The following is a 23,475-nucleotide window of genomic DNA, read 5'->3' as shown; positions in this document are numbered from 1 at the left end:
TTCTGTTTCATGTGCCTTTGCTATTTTATTTGAAGCATTTTCTATTTTATGTAAATTTCCTGGACATAATTAGTAGCCAACATCTATCCTATTGTATTACAAGCTGGTCCCAAGCAGGAAAAACACTCTCAGACTTCTATATACTTTATAAAAGCAAACTTGGAAAGTTTTAAACAAGAAACTTTTGATAACTTTGTGAACTTAGTGCATTGTTGCTTGATGTATAAGATAACTCACAATATTGCTCTTCCTCCAATGAAAGAATTCATTTTACAGTGTTCACATATGTCAAGGAAAACTAGAACAACCACCAGAGGTGATTGTGTAGTACATCACAGATCAACTGAATTAGGTCGATCAGCACTGTCAATCAAAGCAAAAAATTATTGGAATGCAACACCTACCAGTATAAGAAAATGTGTCCTTTTTAAATGTTTTAAATCACAACTGAAATCATGGCTGAAATCAAATCAGTCATGTGAACATTAATCAACTATGGAACTTTATGTCTTCCTTTAGATTTATTATTATTATTATTATTATTTTACTAATAATGGTGATATGTTTGTATTTTTTCTGTCTTTTAACATTGACATTCATAAGTCGGCCATATTCCTTCAGACGGAATACAATTCAAACATTCAAAAATCCAAACAACTGAAATAAAAACTGATCACTGTGTGTGTACGTGTGTATGGGCACGTGCGTAAAGAGGTCATAATCCGAAATGAGCTGTATCATGGAAATTTTGAGTAAACTGAATTGCTTCATTTAAGACATGACCACCAGGTGGCAGTAGTCTCCCACATACAGAATTCCATTAATAAGCACATTCTATCTAGCTTGTGTGACTGGGGGATTCTAGTCTCACCTCCATCTCTACACGGAGTTCGATTGGGACACACTCTAGCAGGGCAAAGCTGTACTCCCCACCTCTTCCCCATGGAATTGACCGGAGGGCCTCAGCACACATCCACACACAGGTGTCATCTGGGAACTTTAACTCCTGGAAAAAATCCAGCAAAGTAAGTAAGCGATGGTGCTGTCGCCCTACTTGAGCAAACAAGACAAAGTCTGCCAAGGGCTAACCACTTTTCGTGTTTGACTAACTATTAGTGTTTGAGTCTAGGTTCTTCTCCGTGCTGAACACTGCAACTGACAGGGCGTGTAATATAGCTTATGCAGATTTACATTAAAAAATAGCCTGTGTTGACTGCTTTCAATATGATGGGCAAACAATAATGGCTTTCATACCAAATATAAATATATCCAGATATATCAATATATCTGGTAGCAGTAATATCTACAATATAGTCTTCCATTACATTGTCTGGAAGATAAATGTTAACTTCTTAAATTTTGTAACATTATACAATAACAGATGATGATAAAGTAAGTCAACAGTAAGGAAATATGCATGCATCTCTGTTCACCACAGAGACCATGATTGACACAAAATTAATCTGAAAATTTTAATAACGCTCGAAGAGAGAAAGTATTTACTGGAAATACAATTCTATTATTATAAACAGGATTCTACAAAGACCGGTTTCCTTAATTTATTTTTCCCCACATATAGTAACTTGTTGCTCTGACGTTGCTTTGAGCATCAAATTCTAAGAAACCATATATGCTGCATGCAAGCGGACAAAGAATCAAAGAATAATTCAGAATGTCAAATTATAATTCTATGGTTTTCATATAAACATGAAAACAAATCCAAGCAGGCAATATACAAGAAATTATGCATTTAAAAAATGATTGGTCTTAATTTTACTTTATCATGATATTCAGACTTTTGTGCAATATGATATGTACAACATTATAAAATATTTCTTCCATACATTGAAAAAGAGCTCACAAATGCTGGAAATGAGTGGATGTAGGTTAATTAAAACCCTGCTGTTAGACAGACTGTGACTACCAACTGTGATCTCTACCTTCAGTTTGTTTTAACCTTTTCAAATGAGAAAAGTCCATTTCATTTTAATCAGAATTGATAAGGTTACAGGAAATCAATTAATTCGGGTTGCTGTTTATTTCAGTTTTTTTTTCTTTTTTTTTTTTTTTTAGTTTGCAATGATCTCCGTATTGCAGTATCCATTTCAGAACAGCCTGGAGAAAGCCTGTCTAGTTAAATTGCACACAGTCAGAGCTGCTAATCTCATTTTATTTCACTGCCAACAATAAGAAGCCAATGGCTCCCTGCCCAACAAACCCTCTTAAAACCGATAAGAGGCTTCATCCGCAACTCGTATAAAAAGGTCAGCGGTACCTAATTGATGTCCCACAATGCAACTACAATTGCAATGGCTGCACGTCGCGTTTTCCTGCTCAAGGCCGAATGGGCTAACATAGACAGTGCATACAATGCTCTTTTTTCCCCCGAATACACCACTAATGGCCCAATGCACACCAATCTTCATTCAAACAAACGAGAACGGCCTTGGGGCCGGCCATAGCTCCAAGCCTTCGACGAACGCGGCCGACGTGTCGGCCCGTTTTCGCATTCCGAGAGCCTCCCCCCAACGCCCCCAGCCCCGCGGCTCCTACACCGGACGGTTTCGGCAGGCAATCTGCACCCACGCATGCAGGTGACACGTTCGCGCTACGCTTCACACAGTCCTACCACAGCCTGAGGACTGTCACTCACAGCAATAGCGCTGCGCTCTGCTCAGCGCACACAGCCCTTCAGCAGCCAACAGCTTTCCACTTACTGTGTCATGTGACCAACTTCTCTCTCTCTCTCTCTCTCTCTCTTTGCCCACGTTTTGTCATTATTCACCTGAAAGCACCTGACGGGCGTTCAAGATGACTAACGTTCGTGCCGAACTACGTTTTTGTAGCGAACAGTTAATGCTGAACGAATTTAAATGAACATTCCATTTATTTAGCCACCAAAAGCATTTAAATAAAAATGGATGCGAATGAACGTAGGGCTATTTTCGCAGTGGCTTCCGCGAGATCCTGACATGACCGATATTATAAGAGTATAGCCTACACTCTGCAGTCGTGTAGCGCAACTAATGAAGAGATCTGCAGAATTAAGCGATATGCCGAGGACGTAATCCCTCAATACGATGATTTCACTTTTCGCTCACATTTCAGGATGAGACGGGCAACCTTTGTTCTCTCGGTGTCTTTCCTGTCAGCAGTCTTTTTTTTCAGACTGTTAGGTATAGAATACAGAATAGAATAGAAAACAGTTTGAATATGTTCCCGAACTTTAGGTAACGCTCGCCGTCTTGAACGCACGTCTGCTGCTGCGAAGAAGGTAATATTTATCTAAAATATATTTATCAGTGGGCCAGATTTTTTTTTGCACAAATTAATTTGTTGCAGTCTTAACACGCCTTGAATGGGCACCACTTTATGTAGTTGTGCTGATTATTTCTTTTAAGTTATTTCTTATATCATTATCCGAGTAATGAATCAAGGGGCTCCCCAGTCGGCATAACGGAGCACTAGTTAAAGAATTAGGATGATAAATGTGTAGTAGTTTTAAGAGGAAGACATCTTTACCTTTTGAGTTCACTTTAAACAGTACAGCCTTCTTATTAGAATACTGATACTATCGCAAGTATTAGTGTGAAGAGAAACTTGCCTTGATTCAAAGGGGAGTCCCCAGCCTACCAGAAAATGTCTCTTATGATGTAGCTATAGTTGATCAGAAGGATGAGGCCTGGCTTTTTCCAGGGATTAGTCTGCTCTTGTCAGGAACAGATGCTAGAGTTTCAGAGCTCAGAGCAAGCAGACACGGCACCAAAAACACCAACATCTCACAAAAAAAAAAAAAAAAAAAGTGCTGTTCTGCTCAAGGTGAAAAGAAAGTCCATCTCACATTCTGAGTTGTTGGTCAGCTCTGCCATCGCACAGGGTAGTCTTGATCTGGTTGGCCTTGTTGTCTATTCTTTGGAGGGGGGGGGGGGTGTCACTTACCCCCCGCTGTGCTAACGGAAGAGATAGTTCTCATTTGAAAAGGAAAAAAGTGAGAGTACATTTTCAAAACCGGTTCAAAAGTTAATGTAACAAGTGTGTGCTACACCATCATATGGGACTGAATTTAGACGAAACGTTTTTCATGTGAAAATGCACCTTAAATTTCAGCAGACAAGAAAAATGTCATTATAATCTCTATAGAGAAGAGAGCCTCTTTCAGGCTATGAAGCATTTTGGTTAGTAAAAGGCACTGAACACAAGTGAAGGCCTATAGTTAGTCCTACAGTTTCATGTTTGAACCTTGTTTGAACCCTGCCTATGATCTGAGTCAGCAGTGGGACGGTGCTGACCTCCTCCCAGCGAGGGTAGAGCGGATTTAAATCAGGAATGAAGGGTTCCTCAGATTGCTGGTCCTCCCAATGGCACATTAGAGGTCAAAATTTAGCCATTTCTTTTCAGTGAGAGATACAGCATATAACGTCATATCAGCACCAGCTGTCCTGTAGAGCTGGGGCTGGACTGGGAGCAAAACTGGGTTTCTTTTCAACTTGACTGGCCCACCTTGGCCTGCTCTACACACAAAGGCTAATATCGGCACTAGGGTGAGCAGAAGAGAAGGAAATGAAGGACAGACAACCATGTGAGGTGGTTGGAGATTGTAACTGTAAACGGGAGGGCGGGGGTGGGGGGGGGGTAAGTGGGGTTGAGTCATTCATTTGCTGATGGGGTGATAAAAACAATTAAGTGACTGTAAAAAGGGGAAAATTATTAAAGAAAACTGATACACATCACAGTGATAAGGTACATTTCCAGTTTTAAACTGTTTTTTCGGGGCGACATAGCTCAGGAGGTAAGAGCGGTTGTCTGGCAGTCGGAGGGTTGCCGGTTCGAGGGTTGCCCTGTGCGTGTCAAAGTGTCCCTGAGCAAGACACCTAACCCCTAATTGCTCCCAACGAGCTGATTGGTACCTTGCATGGCAGCTTTCACTGTTGATGTGTGTGTGAGTGTGAATGTGAATTGGTGAATGAGAGGCATCAATTGTAAAGCGCTTTGGATAAAAGCGCTATATAAATGCAGTCCATTTACCATTTACCATGTTTTAGCTGACACAGTAGAGCTGAAGAGTTCACTTGCCTATAAAAGTAAAGCAAGTGCGTCTACACTGTTCAGGAAGATTAGTCTGCACAGTACAGTACAGACACCTACCTGAGCCTCTGACCTCTGTCAGATGTAGGAACGTGCACACACACGCGCACACACACACACACAGACACGCGCACATGCACATACACACACACATACACGCACACACATACACACACCATTCAGACAGTTCAGTTCTGGGTGTAGGACCATTGCGCGAGGGAGTAACTTGACTTTGGAACAGCTCTCTGGAAGTTTCTAAAAATGTGCATGTAAACATGCGATACTATAAACTTACAGGAACATGCGGCATTTGAGTAATATTCTTTAAAAGTGGAGCAAGGAAAGGGTACTTCTGCGGTTCCATTCTCTTTAGTGAACTGGCCTGCAGCTAGCACACACGCTATACCCATGCAGCAGTTTTATAGGTTAAATGGAAATGGTAACGTGTCAAATGGACCAGCGGCATAAGGAGGAAATCAAATCCGATGCGGAACAAAAGGGGGGGATCATCTCTGACCCCTAACCAGGGTGACCCTTTCAAACCGGCTGTGAAATACGGTTGCTTTCATGTCTCGTTAAGCTCACGTCTCAGGATCGAGGGCAGGTCAAACGTGAGAAGGGCCCTGGGTGCAGGAGGAGAGCTAAATGGACGGAGTGCAGCACAGAGTGTAGCACAGTGGGTAAGGAACTGGGCTTGTAACCGAAAGGTCGCAGGTTCGATTCCCGGGTAAGGACAGTGCCGTTGTACCCTTGAGCAAGGTACTTAACCTGCATTGCTTCAGTATATTTCCAGCTGTATAAATGGATACAATGTTAAAAAAAAAAAAAAAAAGTTGTGTAAGTCGCTCTGGATAAGAGCGTCTGCTAAATGCCTCTAATGTAAATGATAAATGGACTGCATTTATATAGCACTTTTATCCAAAGCACTTTACAATTGATGCCTCTCATTCACCCATCCACACACACACCAACGGCGAAAGGCTGCCATGCAAGGTACCAATCAGCTCGTTGGGAGCAATTAGGGGTTAGGTGTCTTGCTCAGGGACGCTTCGACACGCCCAGGGCGGGGGAATCGAACCGGCAACCTTCCGACTGCCAGACAACCGCTCTTACCTCCTGAGCCATGTCGCCCCCGTGTGTGTCAGCGGATGCCACGGCCCTGCCCGTCTCTGCCCATAAGGAAAGGACAGACGCAGGGAAGGGGGTATGGCAAAACACTGGGCTGCTACCACAGCCATCACACCCAGAAAAAGGCCGTGGAAATGTGTGGCTATATGGTTAGAAGTCCTGATGTTACTTAAATTGTTAGCAAACAGTAGCGAGAGGAATTTTCCTCTGGCTTGACACTTATTTCCTCCACTGCAATGCTGTGATTAGTCTACCAATGATGGTCACACCATTACTCAAGTACCAGGGGTCTCCTGGGGTCAGAAGTTTGGTATTTTCTGGGGATGAAAATAATCTGAAAGTAAAAGTCTTCTGGGTACTACAGCAGTCTATGGAGAAGGGCTTTACCCAAATCCTTTAATCTTGTTAAATGATTCTGGGGGCTACAACAATAGACACAATTTTAAAGGTATTTTGCATAATGGGATTGGGTATGAGACCTTCAAGATAAGATTAGTTTAGCCAACTCATCCAGACACCGAAAACGGTGGTGAATTGTGTATCGAGTTCCAACTCCTAAAGGATGCTTTATTCCTTGAGAGAAGTTTTTTGACCGAGACAACAAGGTTAAAACATTTTCGCTTCGTGGTGAGTATGATAGTAGATCTCGCGTGACGTCACTTTTTATCAACAAATTCCAAGAACAGTCGTTTTATGGCTGCCTATAAATAGACACTAGGGCGCTTTAAACGGACATTGGCATTAATGGGTTGACCCAGTCAAACATATCTAATAGAAATCTTAGCCTGTGGCTAAAACTGATGGAGGATTCGATTACACATAGAGAACAGTGCTTTTACTGCGTCTTAGAAAGCTGTAACTTAATATATTTAGAACAAGATAAACGGCACTGATCAAGTAAGTATATAATAAACTTTTTTCTAAAACGTTTTCATCGCAATACAAACATGTTCTTTACTCTCTACACAATATGTTACTAAAATGAAATATGTTGCATTTGTTCGCAACGTATTCACGCACTATAGCCGCGTTTCCACCAAAATTACCCGGAACTTTCAGTCCCAGGAACTACTTTACCAGGAACTAAAAGGTTCCTTCAGCCAATGGTTGTCTGCGTTTCCACCGGGGTCTAAAGTACCGCGAAGATTAGGCAAATTAGCCCACTGACGTTGTCGTCGGTCCATCTGTCATATGATTTCTTCTGTAACCCCATACTACCACCGAAGTAGCCTATATTATTTTCTAATAACCGGGACAGCCCGGAGGGGTTTATTCCACTTATATACAACGGGTTACCAACAATGACTATAGGCTATATGGTTACTTTTGTATTTATTGATTTTCATATATCCTCTCAAACACATTCATTAACAGCAGAAAACATGCACACGTTGTAAACAATTTGCTGTTTTATTACTTTCTCGTCGTCAATTCCATATAGGCTAATCGCAAAATGACAAGAATAGAACGAAAACTCGGACTTGCGTGAAAATGTAAATTAGTAGTGGTACAGCCACCGTTTGCTTTCCTTCGAAGTTACTGCTAGCCGAGCAGCGAAGTGTGCCCTCCAGATGCGAACCATGCACCATAAATGAGTCAATAGTCTTCCTGGTCTTTTCGCGGAATTGAAAAATGGCAGTAAAATTGAGTAAAATTACGGCAGTCTGAAAAAGCTAAAGGGAAGATTACTAGAATTAACCTGTTATTTTACCCGGATAAAAAGTGCGGAAGGTGATTTCCAGTTTGCTTGTACTGTATCACCAATGTTAATTATGCAGAACTACCGCATACCTCACATAACTGTATCAAACGTTTTGAGTCAATTACAACGGGCTAACAAAGAAAATCCGGAAGAAAATATTCAGCAACCGAATTAATCCGTTTGAATGTTTTGGTAGCCTACGTAATATGCTGTCCCAGCACGAATGCTTAGCATTTTATAAAACGAATACTAAAGCAAGAAAAGAACAGAAGAGCACACGTTATAATTCCAAGACGTTGACAGACTATAACCAAAAGTAGGCTACTGCGCCGCATAACATACAAGTTTGATTTGAAGTTATTATGAAAATACATTGGTTTGCCGCGGCATATTTTCAAACATGGCGGGTAATGGCGGAAAATAAATACAACACAAATGCTACGAGTACTCGACCAATCAGAAATGTTCAGCGCTGCAAGCTCCACCCAAAAGGTTCCTGTACTTTCGGAAAGTACTACCCCCCGAGCAGGAACGTTTTGGGGGGTAAAACAAAGCCCCCAGAACTAAATTTAGACCCTAGTTCCTGCGGTGGAAACGCACTGAGTTCCTCAAAAGGTTCCTAGTTCCGGGGTATAGTTCCTGCGGTGGAAACGCGGCTTATGTGTCTTGTAGCCTACTCACCGTACAAGCAAAAAAGTCATTCATGTGTTAAACCAAGTGTATGTGGTTGTGATTCTACCAGAAGGAAGGCAAAATTATGTTAAACAGTAGAGCTGCGAAAGAATAACCTCAGTCATTCCGTTTAATGTATGAATGATGATGGTTTTTACAATGGTGACATCTACGAACCAGCGACGAGAGAGAGAGAGAGAGAGAGAGAGAGAGAGAGAGAGAGAGAGAGAGAGATGAGCAACTATACAATCTCACGTATAAATAAAGGATCCCCATTTAAAAGCTCAAAATTTAAATCGCCTCATGCTCCTCAGAAGGCGAGTGTTCTTGAAGTTTCTCCAGAATGGGCAGTAACTCCTCAGAAGCATCAAGACAACAGAGGCAGAAGGTCATGGAGTCTTACCTTCAGCTTTTCAAGTATGGGTAGTTATTTTCTGCCATTGTCAGCGTCTTGGTAGTGCGCATACATATTGATGACTATTGTCAGAATAAGCGTACCCTCAGACCATCGTCTTTTTTTTTTGTAGATATGATTAAAGACCGCTATTCAAACATCAGGTTGGCATAGCACGTAGTTACAGCTGGGTACCATCAGAACGACTGTCATCGAAAGTTGACAAGGGTATTCTGATGTTTTTATTTTACCGCTTAACAGTTTAAAATTATCCTACGTTATTTTATTGCTTATATACGTATTGCTCTTTAAAATGTTAATTGTTTATAATTGGATATCATTAAATTGACAGTCGTTCATTGATTCGGGTTAACCAGTTGTTAGCCTATTTAAAGTAATGAAGTAGCTGTGGTGAGATGAGATGTGGTATTCTGGGTTCCAGTGCTGAAGTTTTCACCTACTACCGTATCATCACTTACATGTAATCATTTTAAGTTTTCTCCAGGAATGAATGAGCAAATGTCGCTGAAATTATATAAAGACATATTTAATTAGGCTACGAATAAATAATGGTAAGGCTACTTTTTCATATACCGTTATTTAATTTTTGTTCATTTGTTTATGTTGTGGCCATTGTGTTGAAATTGTATTTACTTGTTTATTTATCGGTGTGTTTGTTTTTTATTCAGCTGATGAGAGCGCCGGACACCACTCCAGCTCGCGAGGAGAAACATTGCTTGGAACGAGACGGTGTTTCTTCGGCATCACCGCGAGCTGCCGCACAAGCATCATCTTTGCCAACACCTCGGACTGTGCAAGCACGAGGCCGGTGGGCTTCAAGTTGCCAAGAACATGAACATCCAAGTCCTGCCAGATCACAAGCTCTCATCTGTTGCCCCTCTGAAACCGTACAACAATGCGGAAAAGAAAGACGTGGAATTAATTCTGGTGAAGGAACGGAATGGGGCCCAGTATATAAACTCCTCAGTTGTCCCGTCCCCAAGCTCCAACGCTTGCCCACCAGCATCCAGTGAGGTCGAGGAGAGAGAAACTTGGAGCAAGAAAATTGACTTTCTCCTATCAGTCATTGGATTTGCAGTGGACCTGGCCAACGTGTGGAGGTTCCCTTATCTATGTTACAAAAATGGGGGAGGTAGGTGTATCTTGGTAAATGGACTGCATTCATATAGCGCTTTTATCCAAAGCACTTTACAATTGATGCCTCGCATTCATCAGAGCAGTTAGGGGTTAGGTGTCTTGCTCAGGGACACTTTTACGCGCCCAGGGCGGGGAATCGAACCGGCAACCCTCCGACTGCCAAACAACCGCTCTTACCTCCTGAGCCATGTCGCCCCTAATCTTAAAACAAGTTCAATATAAAATGCATTGTTTAGTTGATAATTCGGTAACTTACTCTTAAAATGTTTAACACAGTATTGCATAAATAATCAAATCCTAAATTTGAGAGGATAATACCAACTTCATTTCACATTTTTAAACATTTCCACAAAGCGTGTCAGTAGTGTTGATCTGAATAAAGAAGATTTGTTTACAGAAAAAACTGCAGTCTCACAATGCTAAAACTTAATTAGCTCAGTGTATGGACAACCCCTGTTGATTTTAAATAGCATTTGTTTGAGAAAGTTCTTTGCAGTTTGGTATACTCCGTGACCCTCAATGCATTAAAATCAATCATTCTATCAGATTAACTTTTCCAAAGTACTCTTTGTGCAGTTTGTTCCATGGATTTATCCCAAAAGAAGGCTACTAACTCAACTAAAGTATATTTGTAATTTCATAAAAACGAAAGTCTCTAGTTCCTTCTCTTAAAAGTGGAAGTTCTATCAAAGCATTTATCTAACTATATGTTGGTCAATTAACAGATTTGGTACAGCTATGGTTTTGTATCTGTAATGCTACCGCCTACATGAAGCCATTGAGCCCTATTTAAACACAGATATAAAGCAGTTTTTTTTTGTTTGGTACAACAATGATGAAAGAATAGCCTTACGCTAAGGAAGGCTATTTATTTGCAATACAGACCATTTCTCCACTAAAGAAATCCACAAATGCTACCTGCATGCACTCTCAGAAATAAAGGCACAGTGGAGGTACATTTTTGTTCTTCAATGGACAAATTTCCCAAATGTACCCTGAAAGGTACAGTAATGTTCTTTGGGTACTAATAAGTATCTTTCACAAGGGAAAAAATTCTTAAACCCATGGCTTGGGGTACAATTTTATGTACCTATAGGGTACCACTCGGGTTACAGCACAAGCATTGTCCCTTTTTTTTTTTTGGAGGGTGACAGGGGTACAGGGGTAGGAGCTATGCAGAGCTAAACCTATATCGGACAGGATACATATTATAGAGAGAACTAGAGCAGTGAATGATGCGTGGAAGAACCTGCCAGTATATGTCTCAATCCAAATCATAAATAAATAAATAAAAGATGCTCAACAAACCAAGCCTTGAATTTTAAGATCTTTGTCATATGCCAAAATAAGAGTGAATGTTTTACTTGTGTATGTTATGAAGACCGTAATGAGACTGTTTGAGACTTTGAAATGAATGAAGCTGCCTTGTAATGTCCTTTGCCACCGCAGGTGCCTTTTTGATTCCTTATATCCTATTTCTGGTGATTGCTGGGATGCCTCTCTTTTACATGGAGCTGGCCTTGGGCCAGTACAACAGAGAAGGGGCTGCCACTGTGTGGAAGATTTGCCCCATTTTTAAAGGTAGGTCATCAAACTGTCCACCTTAACAGGGCCAGGCATCGAGGGACCTCAAAAGTTATATAAAAATGTAAAAAATATATACTGATGTAAGATCTACCATGTTGGCTTTTTTGAGGTTTTAATTAAACTTCTAGCCACTGAAATATATATATATATATTTTTTAAGAGAACTATTTCAGTAGGAATGGTAATGGACTTAATTTGCCTAAGCTGGTTAGACTACATTAAATCTTTACAAAGCTGAAGCAGTTCTTAGGTATCCAAGACTATGTTTGGTAATGCTGCACATTTACATTGGCATCATTCATGTCACACTGAATCTAAATTCCGTTTTTTTTTGTTCTTTGTTTTTTTTTTACAGGTGTAGGTTACACCGTGATCATCATAGCTTTGTACGTCGGCTTCTACTACAACGTCATCATCGCCTGGTCCCTTTACTACCTGTTCTCCTCGTTCACGAGCGAACTGCCCTGGCTGAAGTGCGGCAACAGCTGGAACAGCATCAACTGCACGGACCCGAAGCTCATCAACGGCTCCGTCCTGGGGAACGGAATGTCGTACTCCAAGTACAAGTTCACGCCGGCCGCCGAGTTTTACGAGTGAGTACCGAGGGTCCTGTCCGCGCATTTTGTTCCGCCTGCCCTGCGTCGTTACGCAGGGCTCAAGATGAACAGCGATATCACTCGGGAAAGGTACATCGCGAAAATAGTGGAGATAACTTCAATCCAATTAAAAAAGTATTTAAAAGAAGTGTGTTTACGTGGCATTGCATTATATTATTATTTAGCAGATGCCCTCTCCCAGAGCAACTTATACAAGTGACAAGTTAATATACGACCCATGTATACAGCTGGATATTTACTTAAGAAATTCAGGTAAAGTAAATTCCTATAGGCATGGTCAGTTCACAAACCATTATATTACACTGCCATGCAGAGAAATGATACAAATTTCTCATGAGATGCATTTCAATTTTGATTTGTTATATTATGTAATTATACCACTTTTCAATGCTTTCTTTCAAATGTCACCACTCAGGATGTCACCATTTCCCCACTGAATCTTTTGGCCCAACAGGGCATTAAGTTTTGGGGAAAAATATGCAGACAATTGTATGTTTTGGTGGAGAAATTAGCAAATACATTATTTTGGAAGTGAATTTGCAGGCTTGCATGGTTTTAAATGTTAACGTCAAAAGAGTCAAAACCCACACCCACCCCTGCCAGCACACACAAAGCATCTCTGAGCCAAAAAGCATGTAAGTTACAGTACAGTACCAACCCAAATTCCTCCATTTTGTATGAATCCATTCATATCATGAGCTTCAGAGCTCCCATGTAGCGTACTCATCACAGAGAAGAACCTGTGCTTTGATCTTAAAAACTGTCCCCTACCTATCTGATTAGCTTGTCTGATGTCTAGTCAGGACTGATTGTCTGATTCCTTACAGATCTGGCATGGCCTCACTTTGTCTCACTCAAAAAATGACATTATGAGGTGGGGATGGTGAATGAGGGTTTACTTCAAACCCTGTAATCTAGTTCATTTTCATACTAGTCAGCTCTCAAAGGCAATAATCACATCAACAGCATTAAATAGGTGTGAATACAGAATTTTACAAAGATATTGAAACCAAATGCTTCTGATAACAGAAAACTGTGTTTGATAGTCAGACATTATCCACATTGTTATGGCCTGATTCCAGGGTCAAATGAATATTAATCTGCGATGATGAATGTGTTGAAAAATGAGTATCACTTCCATGTACTTCCAATGGCCTTCACGTTCAAGGCAACTACTCAGAAAACTTCAGCTCTGCGAAAACGATGTGTCCTTTTCCAGGAATATGTTAACGCGAGGATCTGATACGCTTATAGCACTGAAGAAGACTAAGTGAGCATGGAAAGTTAGCCAATCACCAGCCGCTTTTCATCCAGCATCCTTTGCTTTCTTTCTCTGTGAGAGGGAGTCTCACACAGACAAACCACATTAATTCCCAGTTTATAAATGTTACATAGACAGGCGAAGTGGTGATTAGATGCAGTGATGGCATATAGCTCATATTCGGGGCTGTAAAATGCGCGTATTAGAAGACGAGGACTATTCTGGCTCGTGGAAGTGGGTCACTGTCATCGAAAAACATTGCGCAACGTATCCAAATTCTGAGCAACTCCTATCGCTATAGTTCTACGGCACGGCATATGAAACAGCTTACTTTCAGCGTTTGAAGTCCACAAGGAAGCGAACCATCTGCACTTCAAAGAAAGCTAATTTTGCCATTACCCATGTGAAGATTGGTTCTGTACCCTGGAGGAAGCTGGTGAAATGTTCGGGACAATGTACGGCCTTATCACTCAGCTGATGTGCAAATTGTTTTGCACAAACAAACGTACTGTGGCTACGTCAGAGAGAACCGCGGGGATGATAAAAAGCCCTTCTTCTGCGCTCTTTTTCCCTATGAAGTTGCCTATGTTTATATTATTAATGTTGGTGCTCTTTCAAGAATTTCCTCTTAACCTTCTTTTTTTTCCCCCCTCGTAGATTTGAGCTTATTTTAAACTTGCGCTGTGAAGCTAAAGCAAGGAGGCTCACATTGTACTCTGCTGTTCCTCCCCAGCTCTTGGCTGTCACAGATAACACCGGTCAGAGCCACATTTTCCACACTGGCCTCTTAATCATTGAGAACCTGTTTGACAGAGCAAAGCCCCTCATACTGCTATTGGCCCCAAAGGCCTGTTGTATCTTACCTTACTGCGTAATGCTATTCTGCACATTGAAATTAATATTCATTTTCATTCACCGTTTTCACTGAATTTTCAAAGTCCCCAACTGCATCATCGCGGACGTGATTGACAGTCCAGGACGATCCCGTGCACAAGATCGTGTGCTTTCAAACGATTCTGTCCAGAGGACATTTTTTCTCCCATAATACACAGTGAAAGACGGAAGCAGGCAGCGTGGCATGGGCATTAGAGTATGGGAGTGCCTGCCAATCGCCTGACTTCAGAACATGCTAGTATCATGTATCAAGCAACGGGCTCAGTCTGCGTCCATAAATATTGTCGTTCACTCCTGGGATGATAAGATGCAGTCACACGCGGGGGGTGCAGAGAGCAGATGCGCTTCTCCGAGTTGCTCTTAAAAATGAGTTACGGGTTTTTAAAGATCTGGTAATTCTGTCTCATTGTACACGAGCACTTTGACCACAATGCTCTCGTACAATAACAGGAATCTTCCCTGCTTGCCTTGGCTATGCGTATTAACTCAAAAGTCAGTACATTGAGCTTCTACGACTTCTGCACAAGTAGAACCTTTTAGCCCTGTATGAGAACGCCATTATTACAAATGGAGTTTATAGCAAGCCTTGCTCTTGTCACTTTTACGAAGTGTTCGGGGGGGAAATCCAGACCTCCACAGAGATAATGGAAATGTTTTTGGGATGAAAGTTCAGGTTGCCCCGCTCCAGAACTCTCTAGAATGTCTATCGAGATGTGACGAGATTACGTTTATGGTCAAACCTGAGACACAGGTGAAAGTAGCGACAAGCAGCACCGATGTCCTACGCATCTTAAATCTGAGAGAATATCTTTGCGGTGTTCAGTTAAAGTGAATCCAGCGTGAAAGTGTGGAAAAATTCAAATCTAAGATACCAAATATCAGGAAAGAACTAGAGAGGCTGACAGATGCAAGACAACTTGGAATCCCACACATCAGTGCTGCGGCATTGCACGTCGTTAAACTGTAACAACCCCTGTTTGTTTAGACACAGGAGGTGCGAGTAAGTCACTGACTTGGGCATTCTCCCAACACCTTTGGCCTTGGTTTAGCAATAGACTTTGTTTCTCACTGGCAGGGTCTTGTTCACAAACAATAAGACATGGCCCCTTCTTGGCTGTCACTACGGTGCTGGGGGATGTGCTAACCCTTCGTTGCCTCTCTGGATTTTCACAGAACTGTGTGCTATTGTCCTCACTGATAGTGTCTGTTCTACAGAATGTACAGTGTTGTTGGTCGAACACAGAAAAACTTCACTCTAATGAAAACCGAAGTGTAATTATCAGTACGTTAGTAGTGTTGGATGTGTTAAGAGACATAAGGCGCTTATGAGTTAAACATATAAAGCGTATGTGGTGCAATAATAGTGGTCCAAATAATAAGCCTATAATTCTCGGTGTCAGTCTATGAATGATCTAAGATTGAGCTCTGATTAAGTGAGATCCCTGATGATTCTAACAGGACCCATGTGTGCTATCTATCTACTCAGTGTCATGCATTTTATGTATTTTATTTCATAAGAGCATTTAGCATTAGACTCTGTGTTAGTACAGCTGCATAAAACATAATCATTGCATAACATAATCACACAATCACTATACCCCAAAAAAACAGAAAGTAGCTATTGAAAGCCAGACCAAACATTGTGTGTGTGTGTGTGTGTGTGTTTAGTCATTTAATTGTTTTTTTGAAATTTAGTAATCATATTAAATAAGTTTAGCATCATACGGTATTATTAATTTGTCCAATTCTTATTAGTGAACAGAAGTAAGCTGCATAAATACCTTTTTAATTGAAACATATTGTAAAATATTTTGCTTGCATTTCTGATTTCTTAAAATATAAACCTGGTTTACCGGATTCGTCTGATATACTTATCAATAATTTTCACTGTAAATATTTAGCCATCTATATTGTACTACACTTCTGGCCTGGATCCATAGTAAATCACATCCTGTTGTAGACGCACCTTCATGCGTGCCAGATAGCCACTGAGATACAATCTGTAGCCAGTTGAATAAAAGAGGCAAAGGCTAAATATCTGAGCGATATCAGCCATTGGATTGGCCGGCTATTTTCGGTTGCCTTGAGATTACATTTTCTGGAAATGACTGGCTTAGATGTCTCAAGAAAAAAAGAAAAAAAGGAACTGAAAAAACCTAAAGAAGCCCAGGACCTTCAGATGAAAGAGACAGCAAGGATAACTGTATTAGAAGAAGCTGTGGACAAACTTACTTGCGTTCTGTAGCAATACACAAGACGTCAGATAGACTGCAAAGCACAATACCTTACCGTAGGCTTTTGCTTATTTACATAACTTATGTCTATCAAAGCTGAACCATCTGACAACAACATTACCTCTCTCAACCTAACTCTGAATTGATCAGCAGCAGCAGAGGGAATGCATGCTAGACATTTTAAATGGCTCTCTGTACATCTTCAGATTTACTCTGGGATTTTCAATGTTCAGATTAATTTTTTTCAATGTTGTAATTTATTCAAGTTTATGGAGCCAGGAGCATTGTGTAACCCGTTTAGCAAATCCAGATGTGATGTAGTCATCACACCAAGAGGTCACTAATCGCATTATCCCAGTCACACAAATGCACCACCAACGGTCCAGGACGAAAATCAATCACTTTGAATTATTACCACTTCACAGGCCCATATTTCATTCATTCACTGGAGTTTGGCTCACCAGGATGGCCACTACACTCCCTCGGTAGCAGATTTTCTTATATACTAGTTAAAACTAGTATATAATAACCATGTTTCTCGAGATTACCATGGCTTTAGAGATGCATAGTCTTCACGACCTACCGACTATTTGCTTTGATGGCACTTTGGGGGGAAAGTCACGGGCGCGGTCTTCATTTCTACTGACACGCTCATTATTTCAGTCAGTGGTACTAAACTCAACATCAGTAACCTCATTTGGACAGGAATATTTGAGGTAATAAATTCAATAAACTAAGTTTTGGTTACAAAGGATACAAGTCGTTAATCAGAATCATGAGCTGCCTTCATGAACAGCCAGCATGACCTGGCAGTCATCTCTGTTAGCCTCTGTTACCATTTTTTGTAGATTACGCATTAAGCAGAACCCTTTGAATACTTTCTGTGTTGATATGAAGCCACCAGCCTCAAGTAACATCCCCGGCAGCGAGAATACAATGAAAGTACAGATGTGGTTGCTGGAACATAAAAAAAGCACTTTCTCTTTTATATTTATTCCCCGCAAAAGCTAAAAAAAAAGAGTTAATCCTATGTATTTTAGTCATATATTTATACTTGAAATCTTATTTCAATTACTTTTTTTTCTGGTAAATAAAACAAAAAGATTGCCAATGAGGTGAAAGTCTTACTCAATTTTAAATTTGGCAATGGGATAAGACAATTTCACTCGTAACTTAAAACAAGCCAATATTTTCTACTTAAAGAAACAATAAGATATTTTAAACCTCAATACAAGACAGACACTTGTCAATGAACCTTTGAACACAAATAGCGCCCCAGTCTGGACCCTGGAGACTTAGCTAGTGGGGTCAATTTTAATCAGTTACCAGCCAAGGCTGCAGAATTAAGGACAGACTGAGGGGCTACACATTGTGACAAAGACTTTCTTCCCTCATCATTGGCCATTTTCCTGAATTGCACACCACAAGATACAAGTTCACAATGTAAACATATAAACCATATGATTTACTCCTAAGGCATTCTTAAAATTATTGCATACATTCCATTTTGTATCTGGCCAAGAGGACAGATTATTTTTTAAATAAATATTCTGCTGAACGTTTGTATGTTGATGCAGGGCTTCAGTGATCTGCTGAGTGTTATTTGATTTTAAGCCCTGTAGGGCCAGCCTGGAGGGCATCTTTCTGAAACAGTTTATACGCCTCTGCTGATGCTTATAGGAAATGGCACATGTCAGAGCTATTACAGATCCCATTGAATCAAACTAATAACAGGTATAGCTCAGGAATGTATGTGTGTCTAAACGAGGGGTTAATGAATCTGTGTGTGTAATTAACTGCACTTGTCACATTCCTGCTGTTTACTTAGCATTCCATGCCTTGCATATCTTTGTTTTATCTTGGATTTCACTCGCATGCACACAGTAGTTCCTGCTTATCAGTTACAGCAGGCCGGAGTCAAAGAGCATAATTGTCGGTCACTGTTTGTTATTTTTATGCCAATCCTCTAAAAATGCAATGGAGAATAACTCACTGAAAAGTATTATCTGCTGAAGGGAAATGGATCTTGTTATCATAATTTCCTGCTAAAGTTACACACACCATTTGTATTATAGAACTAGAAGTCCTGGAGTGTTAAGCCACATATCATAGTGTATATCAGAATATATGCAATATATGAGCGTCAAATGTAATGTCCTAGGTTGTTCTCTGAAAAGGCAAGTTCAGACCAACACATTTACAGCAGAGAAGATGATTTCTATAAGTTCTCAGAAAAAAATCTTCAGAAATAGCCAATTGACAAGAATAAGCTTGCATGGGAAGTGCACTATTTATAACAGCTAGCACTGCTAGCCAGCTTGTCACCAGTCACATTACATCATATCACATCAGCTGCTTTCAAGGCTTATATACTGGGTTTCGTCTAACTCCACTCAAAAATGTCTTCACTTTCATTATCTGTCTGTCTTAATACCAAATTCAGAGTAAAAATATAGTTCAGAAACTTTTAAACGCAAGATGACAAGGTAGTTCTGCATCATTTTGGAGGTCTGCTCTGCTCTGTTCTCATCTGTGTAGCCCTAGCCCCGCCCACCCTGTGTTCTCTGTCCGCACTGTGAACGTGCAACAGGAGGCAGGGCAGACAGCCGTCCTGATTGGTTGTTAAAATTTAGGCACAGTGAAATGAAGAGTGGCTGATTTCAGAGCCTGGGGCAGTCAGAGAGACTGGTTTTCTTTCTTAAGACCTTTCAACTTATTGATGTCTGTTGGGATGTTTAACCATATATGAACAAAAGTGTACTTACAATAAACTTACATACTGCGCCTTTAAATGAGACCATGTATTTTGTTTCTTGAGCACCCCTACAAGGGTATTTTGAATAGAATACAATAGGCAACCCTTCCAAATTATTATCCAAACAAATCTTTTTAAGCATCATTTACCTGTCCCGTTTGAGTGAGTTTCATGTCATGCTTTACATTTATAAAAGCACTCACTGAACTTTATTTAGAACATGTGCTGTTTGCTTACAGTGTAAAAATATATGGGGACATTTGGTGATGTCAGGCATTTAAGCTGTAAAAACTGCTTTGGTCAATTTGCAATGACCATTTCTGGAGGCATGTGAGCTTGGTGGTTAATAAAAAAAAAAAAAATGAAAAAAAAAAACAGTTTCAAAGATTTTTTTTTTTTTTTTTAAATGGCTGACCTCACGCTAACCTCTGTCCTGTTTGTGTGTGCCCCCCCACCCCCACCCCCGGCCCAGGCGAGGCGTTCTGCACCTCCACGAAAGTAAAGGCATACAGGACCTGGGTCTGCCCCGCTGGCAGCTGACTCTCTGCCTGATGGTGGTGGTCTTCATACTCTACTTCAGCCTGTGGAAAGGGGTCAAATCCTCCGGCAAGGTACCCGCGCCACGCCACAGCAGCTGTGCCCTGGAGCCAGCGCATTCGCCGGCGCACACGCACGCACACGCATGCATGCATGCACACGGCCGCGGCACACGGGCATCACACCAGCATCGCTCACGGGCACGCTCTTCAGCTCGCCCACGCACACACACACACACGCACACACACACACACACACACACCAGCACACACACACACCAGCACACGCACACATACGCACACACACACACACCAGCACACACACACACACACCAGCACACACACACACACACGCGCACACACACACACACCAGCACACGCACACGCACACACCAACACACACACACACACCAGCACACGCACACACACACACACACCAGCACACACACACACACGCGCACACACACACACACGCACACACACCAGCACACACACACACACACGCACACACACACCAGCACACGTGTGCAGTGACAGGCACTAGCATGATGTAGGGTGAATGGGTGGAAATGTTCAGTGCTCTCCGAGAGGTGGAAAGAAAGGTCTTGTGCCAGCGGTACATTACATTGCATTACAAGCGCTCTTACCCAGCTTATCCATAGCATTTACAACGTATCCTTTTATATAGCTGGATATGTACTGAAGCAATGCAGGCTAAGTACCTTAAGGCTGAAGGGCACAACGGCAGTGTCCTACCTGGGAATCGAACCTGCGACCTTCAGGTTACAAGACCGGTTCCTTACCCATTATACTACACTGTCGCCCCGTGCAGTAATGCCCCTCCCTGCTGGTTTGCTCCCCGTCTGTGTGCAGGTGGTGTACATCACAGCCACCATGCCCTACGTGGTGCTGTTCGTGCTCCTGATTCGGGGCATCACCCTCCCTGGTGCCATGGATGGCATCAAAGCCTACCTCCACATCGACTTCAAACAGCTCAACAATCCCACGGTGTGACACTGGCTACTTGTCTGTCGGCTGTTCATGTAAAAATGTTTGAACTAATCTGCTGCAATGCAAATACTGCCCTTTTTTGTGAGGTTAAATATTAGGCTGAGAGTCTCATGTAAACAGAAAATAGGCTCGTGCAGGCAATTTTGATCATGTAGATCCTTTTCGTTTAACATGAATCATATTGTCCCTACAGTTCATATCAATGAACACATTCTTACGCAAACCAGAGGTTATTTTATTTCTTATCTATAATGAATTATGAATTACTATTAGATACAATATTTAGAGAAGGTAAAAAAAAAAAAGAATTCCAAGCAAGAAGGTAATTTAAATGAAAAAAGAACAACTTGTAAAAATGGCCAACCCGACAGGTGATAGTTGTAATTAAAAGATAATTATACTGCTTGTGTTGCTAATATAGCAGTTAAACTGAGTGTTGCTAACAAGCTACTAACTAATAAGCTGTTTTTATTTTTTATTTAGGTCTGGATTGATGCAGCCACTCAAATATTCTACTCCTTGGGTGCAGGATTTGGAGTTTTAATCGCATTTGCCAGCTATAATAAATTTGACAATAACTGCTACAGGTAAGACTGAACTGAATTAATGCATTTTGAACACCGTTATTTTGTGCATGACTGCCAATATGCCAATGGACAGGATCCCAGCAATTATAATATGATCTTTATCAATTATATTAGTTTTTTTTTTTTTTTTTTAATATATTTTTAATCATTTTAATATTTAAAAAAAAGTTTTTAAATTCTAAAAGACCTCACTTCTTAGGCCTCCACTTTGAGCTTTTGGCAACGTTAGTCATGACAGCTGAAGGTGATCCAAGAAACACAAGTTTTATTCTATAAAATTGTGAAATGAAAACATGTTTTTCATGCGTGCACATTTTTATGACTTTTCCTTTAACGTAGAAAACCTCAAACACTCTTTGCAGGAGAAACCAAAACATTTATTCTGGATGATGTAAGACAATGGCTTGTAAGCATCTCATTGACCAGTTAAATCCTCATGAGGTCTCACTGATACCATTGGGTTTTAAACCTTACTACATATCAACAAACAACAGGGCCAGTGTTTACGAATGAGTGTTCTACAGTTCCAACAGTTCCGCCAACGATTCCACGATAAAACACTTGCACATATTTTTTTCTCGTCAGCTGACGGACGTAAAAAATAGACGAAGATAATGTTGCTTGGCCATTAGTCTGCGTTAGCTAGAAACACCCAAGATTGCCTGGAGAGGAAAGTTCCTGTTTTTCTTTCATCATCACAACAATGCTGCAGACTGGCAGAGAGGTCCTACAGACCTAAATACTCCATTAAATCAAATATATAGATGGGCACAGACAGGTTAAAGACCTGTTAAAAGTGGAGCGTGTTGCGGTTACTGTTGCCCTAACAGAAACTATGAATGAACGAACAAACAAACAGACGAACAAATGAACGAGCAAATCTGTTCGTTTCCCTGAAGGGAATTGATTTTACACAAGAACCCGAGTGTAAACATAAAACATGATGCATCATATTATTGGTACCTTTGGTACATACGAGGAACAAAATAAATCACTGTTTTGAATGTCTTGCCTTTCGTGTTTAATAACAACGTGAAAGAGTACAGTGGGAAAGAGCGAGTCTGTGGCCTGTCTTCTTGTAGGGACGCTCTCCTGACCAGCACCGTCAACTGCGTCACCAGTTTCTTCTCTGGGTTTGCCATCTTCTCCGTGCTGGGATACTTGGCCTTCAAACACGGAGTGAACATTGAGGATGTAGCAACCGAAGGTCTGTTCCCACAAATCTTTCATCGTTCAGTGATGTGCTACGTGGCATTTCAGAGATATTCATGTAGAGTGGTTGGATAGAGATTTGCAGTCCGGTCATTTTGGAGTTAGGTCAGGTGTGATTTCAAATATATTCTATTACACTACAAGGAGGAGCAAAGACTTTGCTAAAACAGGTTCTAAGGAAAATGTCACTTTGCTCAAAAAACCGGGAAAAAGACCAGGACATTTCCGTTCTCAGAAAAGATTTAGAGATTTAAATTTCTCTCTTTTTTCTACACCCTTTATACCCTCTTTTCACCTCTCCTGTCTTTCCTTGTCTACTCCTCTATTCCCTCATTCTCTCTCTCCTCTAATTGTCTTTCTCCAGTCTTCTGATTGAAGAGATGCAGAGAAATCCAGGCCCTCTCAGCTGTTTAATTCTGCATACAGCAACCTTTTCAAGTCTTTAAGCCTGATGATTAAAAAAAAAAACTTATTTCCTTCTTTGATCTCATGTTTTTTTTAATTTTTTTTTTATCTGCATGGATGTAGGGGCAGGCCTAGTGTTCATCATCTACCCTGAGGCCATCTCAACTCTCCCAGGATCGACCTTCTGGGCCATAGTCTTCTTCATCATGCTCCTGACCCTTGGCATTGACAGCTCGG

General features: G+C 41.0%; 1 protein-coding gene across 3 annotated transcripts in view; it reads left to right on the top strand.

The window, feature by feature from the left end:
• The first annotated feature begins 877 nt into the window (after positions 1-877).
• The window catches only part of LOC118214787 (sodium-dependent noradrenaline transporter-like), a 28,140-nt gene continuing 5,542 nt past the window's right edge, over positions 878-23,475 (top strand). The window contains exons 1-9 of one of the 3 annotated variants that reach the window (XM_035395014.1): positions 878-1,025; positions 9,671-10,134; positions 11,589-11,720; positions 12,082-12,319; positions 19,960-20,098; positions 20,897-21,031; positions 21,518-21,621; positions 22,704-22,828; positions 23,362-23,474. In XM_035395014.1, the coding sequence (XP_035250905.1) occupies positions 9,834-10,134; positions 11,589-11,720; positions 12,082-12,319; positions 19,960-20,098; positions 20,897-21,031; positions 21,518-21,621; positions 22,704-22,828; positions 23,362-23,474 (1,287 nt within the window). In that variant the 5' untranslated portion in view covers positions 878-1,025; positions 9,671-9,833. Of the gene's footprint in view, positions 1,026-8,885; positions 9,005-9,483; positions 9,554-9,670; positions 10,135-11,588; positions 11,721-12,081; positions 12,320-19,959; positions 20,099-20,896; positions 21,032-21,517; positions 21,622-22,703; positions 22,829-23,361; position 23,475 lie in introns of those variants that run through there. The other 2 variants (XM_035395013.1, XM_035395015.1) reach the window with 2 other exon arrangements.

Source organism: Anguilla anguilla, chromosome 16 (assembly GCF_013347855.1).
Source record: "Anguilla anguilla isolate fAngAng1 chromosome 16, fAngAng1.pri, whole genome shotgun sequence".
Classification (NCBI taxonomy): Eukaryota; Metazoa; Chordata; class Actinopteri; order Anguilliformes; family Anguillidae; genus Anguilla; species Anguilla anguilla.
This window is presented reverse-complemented; position numbering and strand designations above follow the sequence as displayed.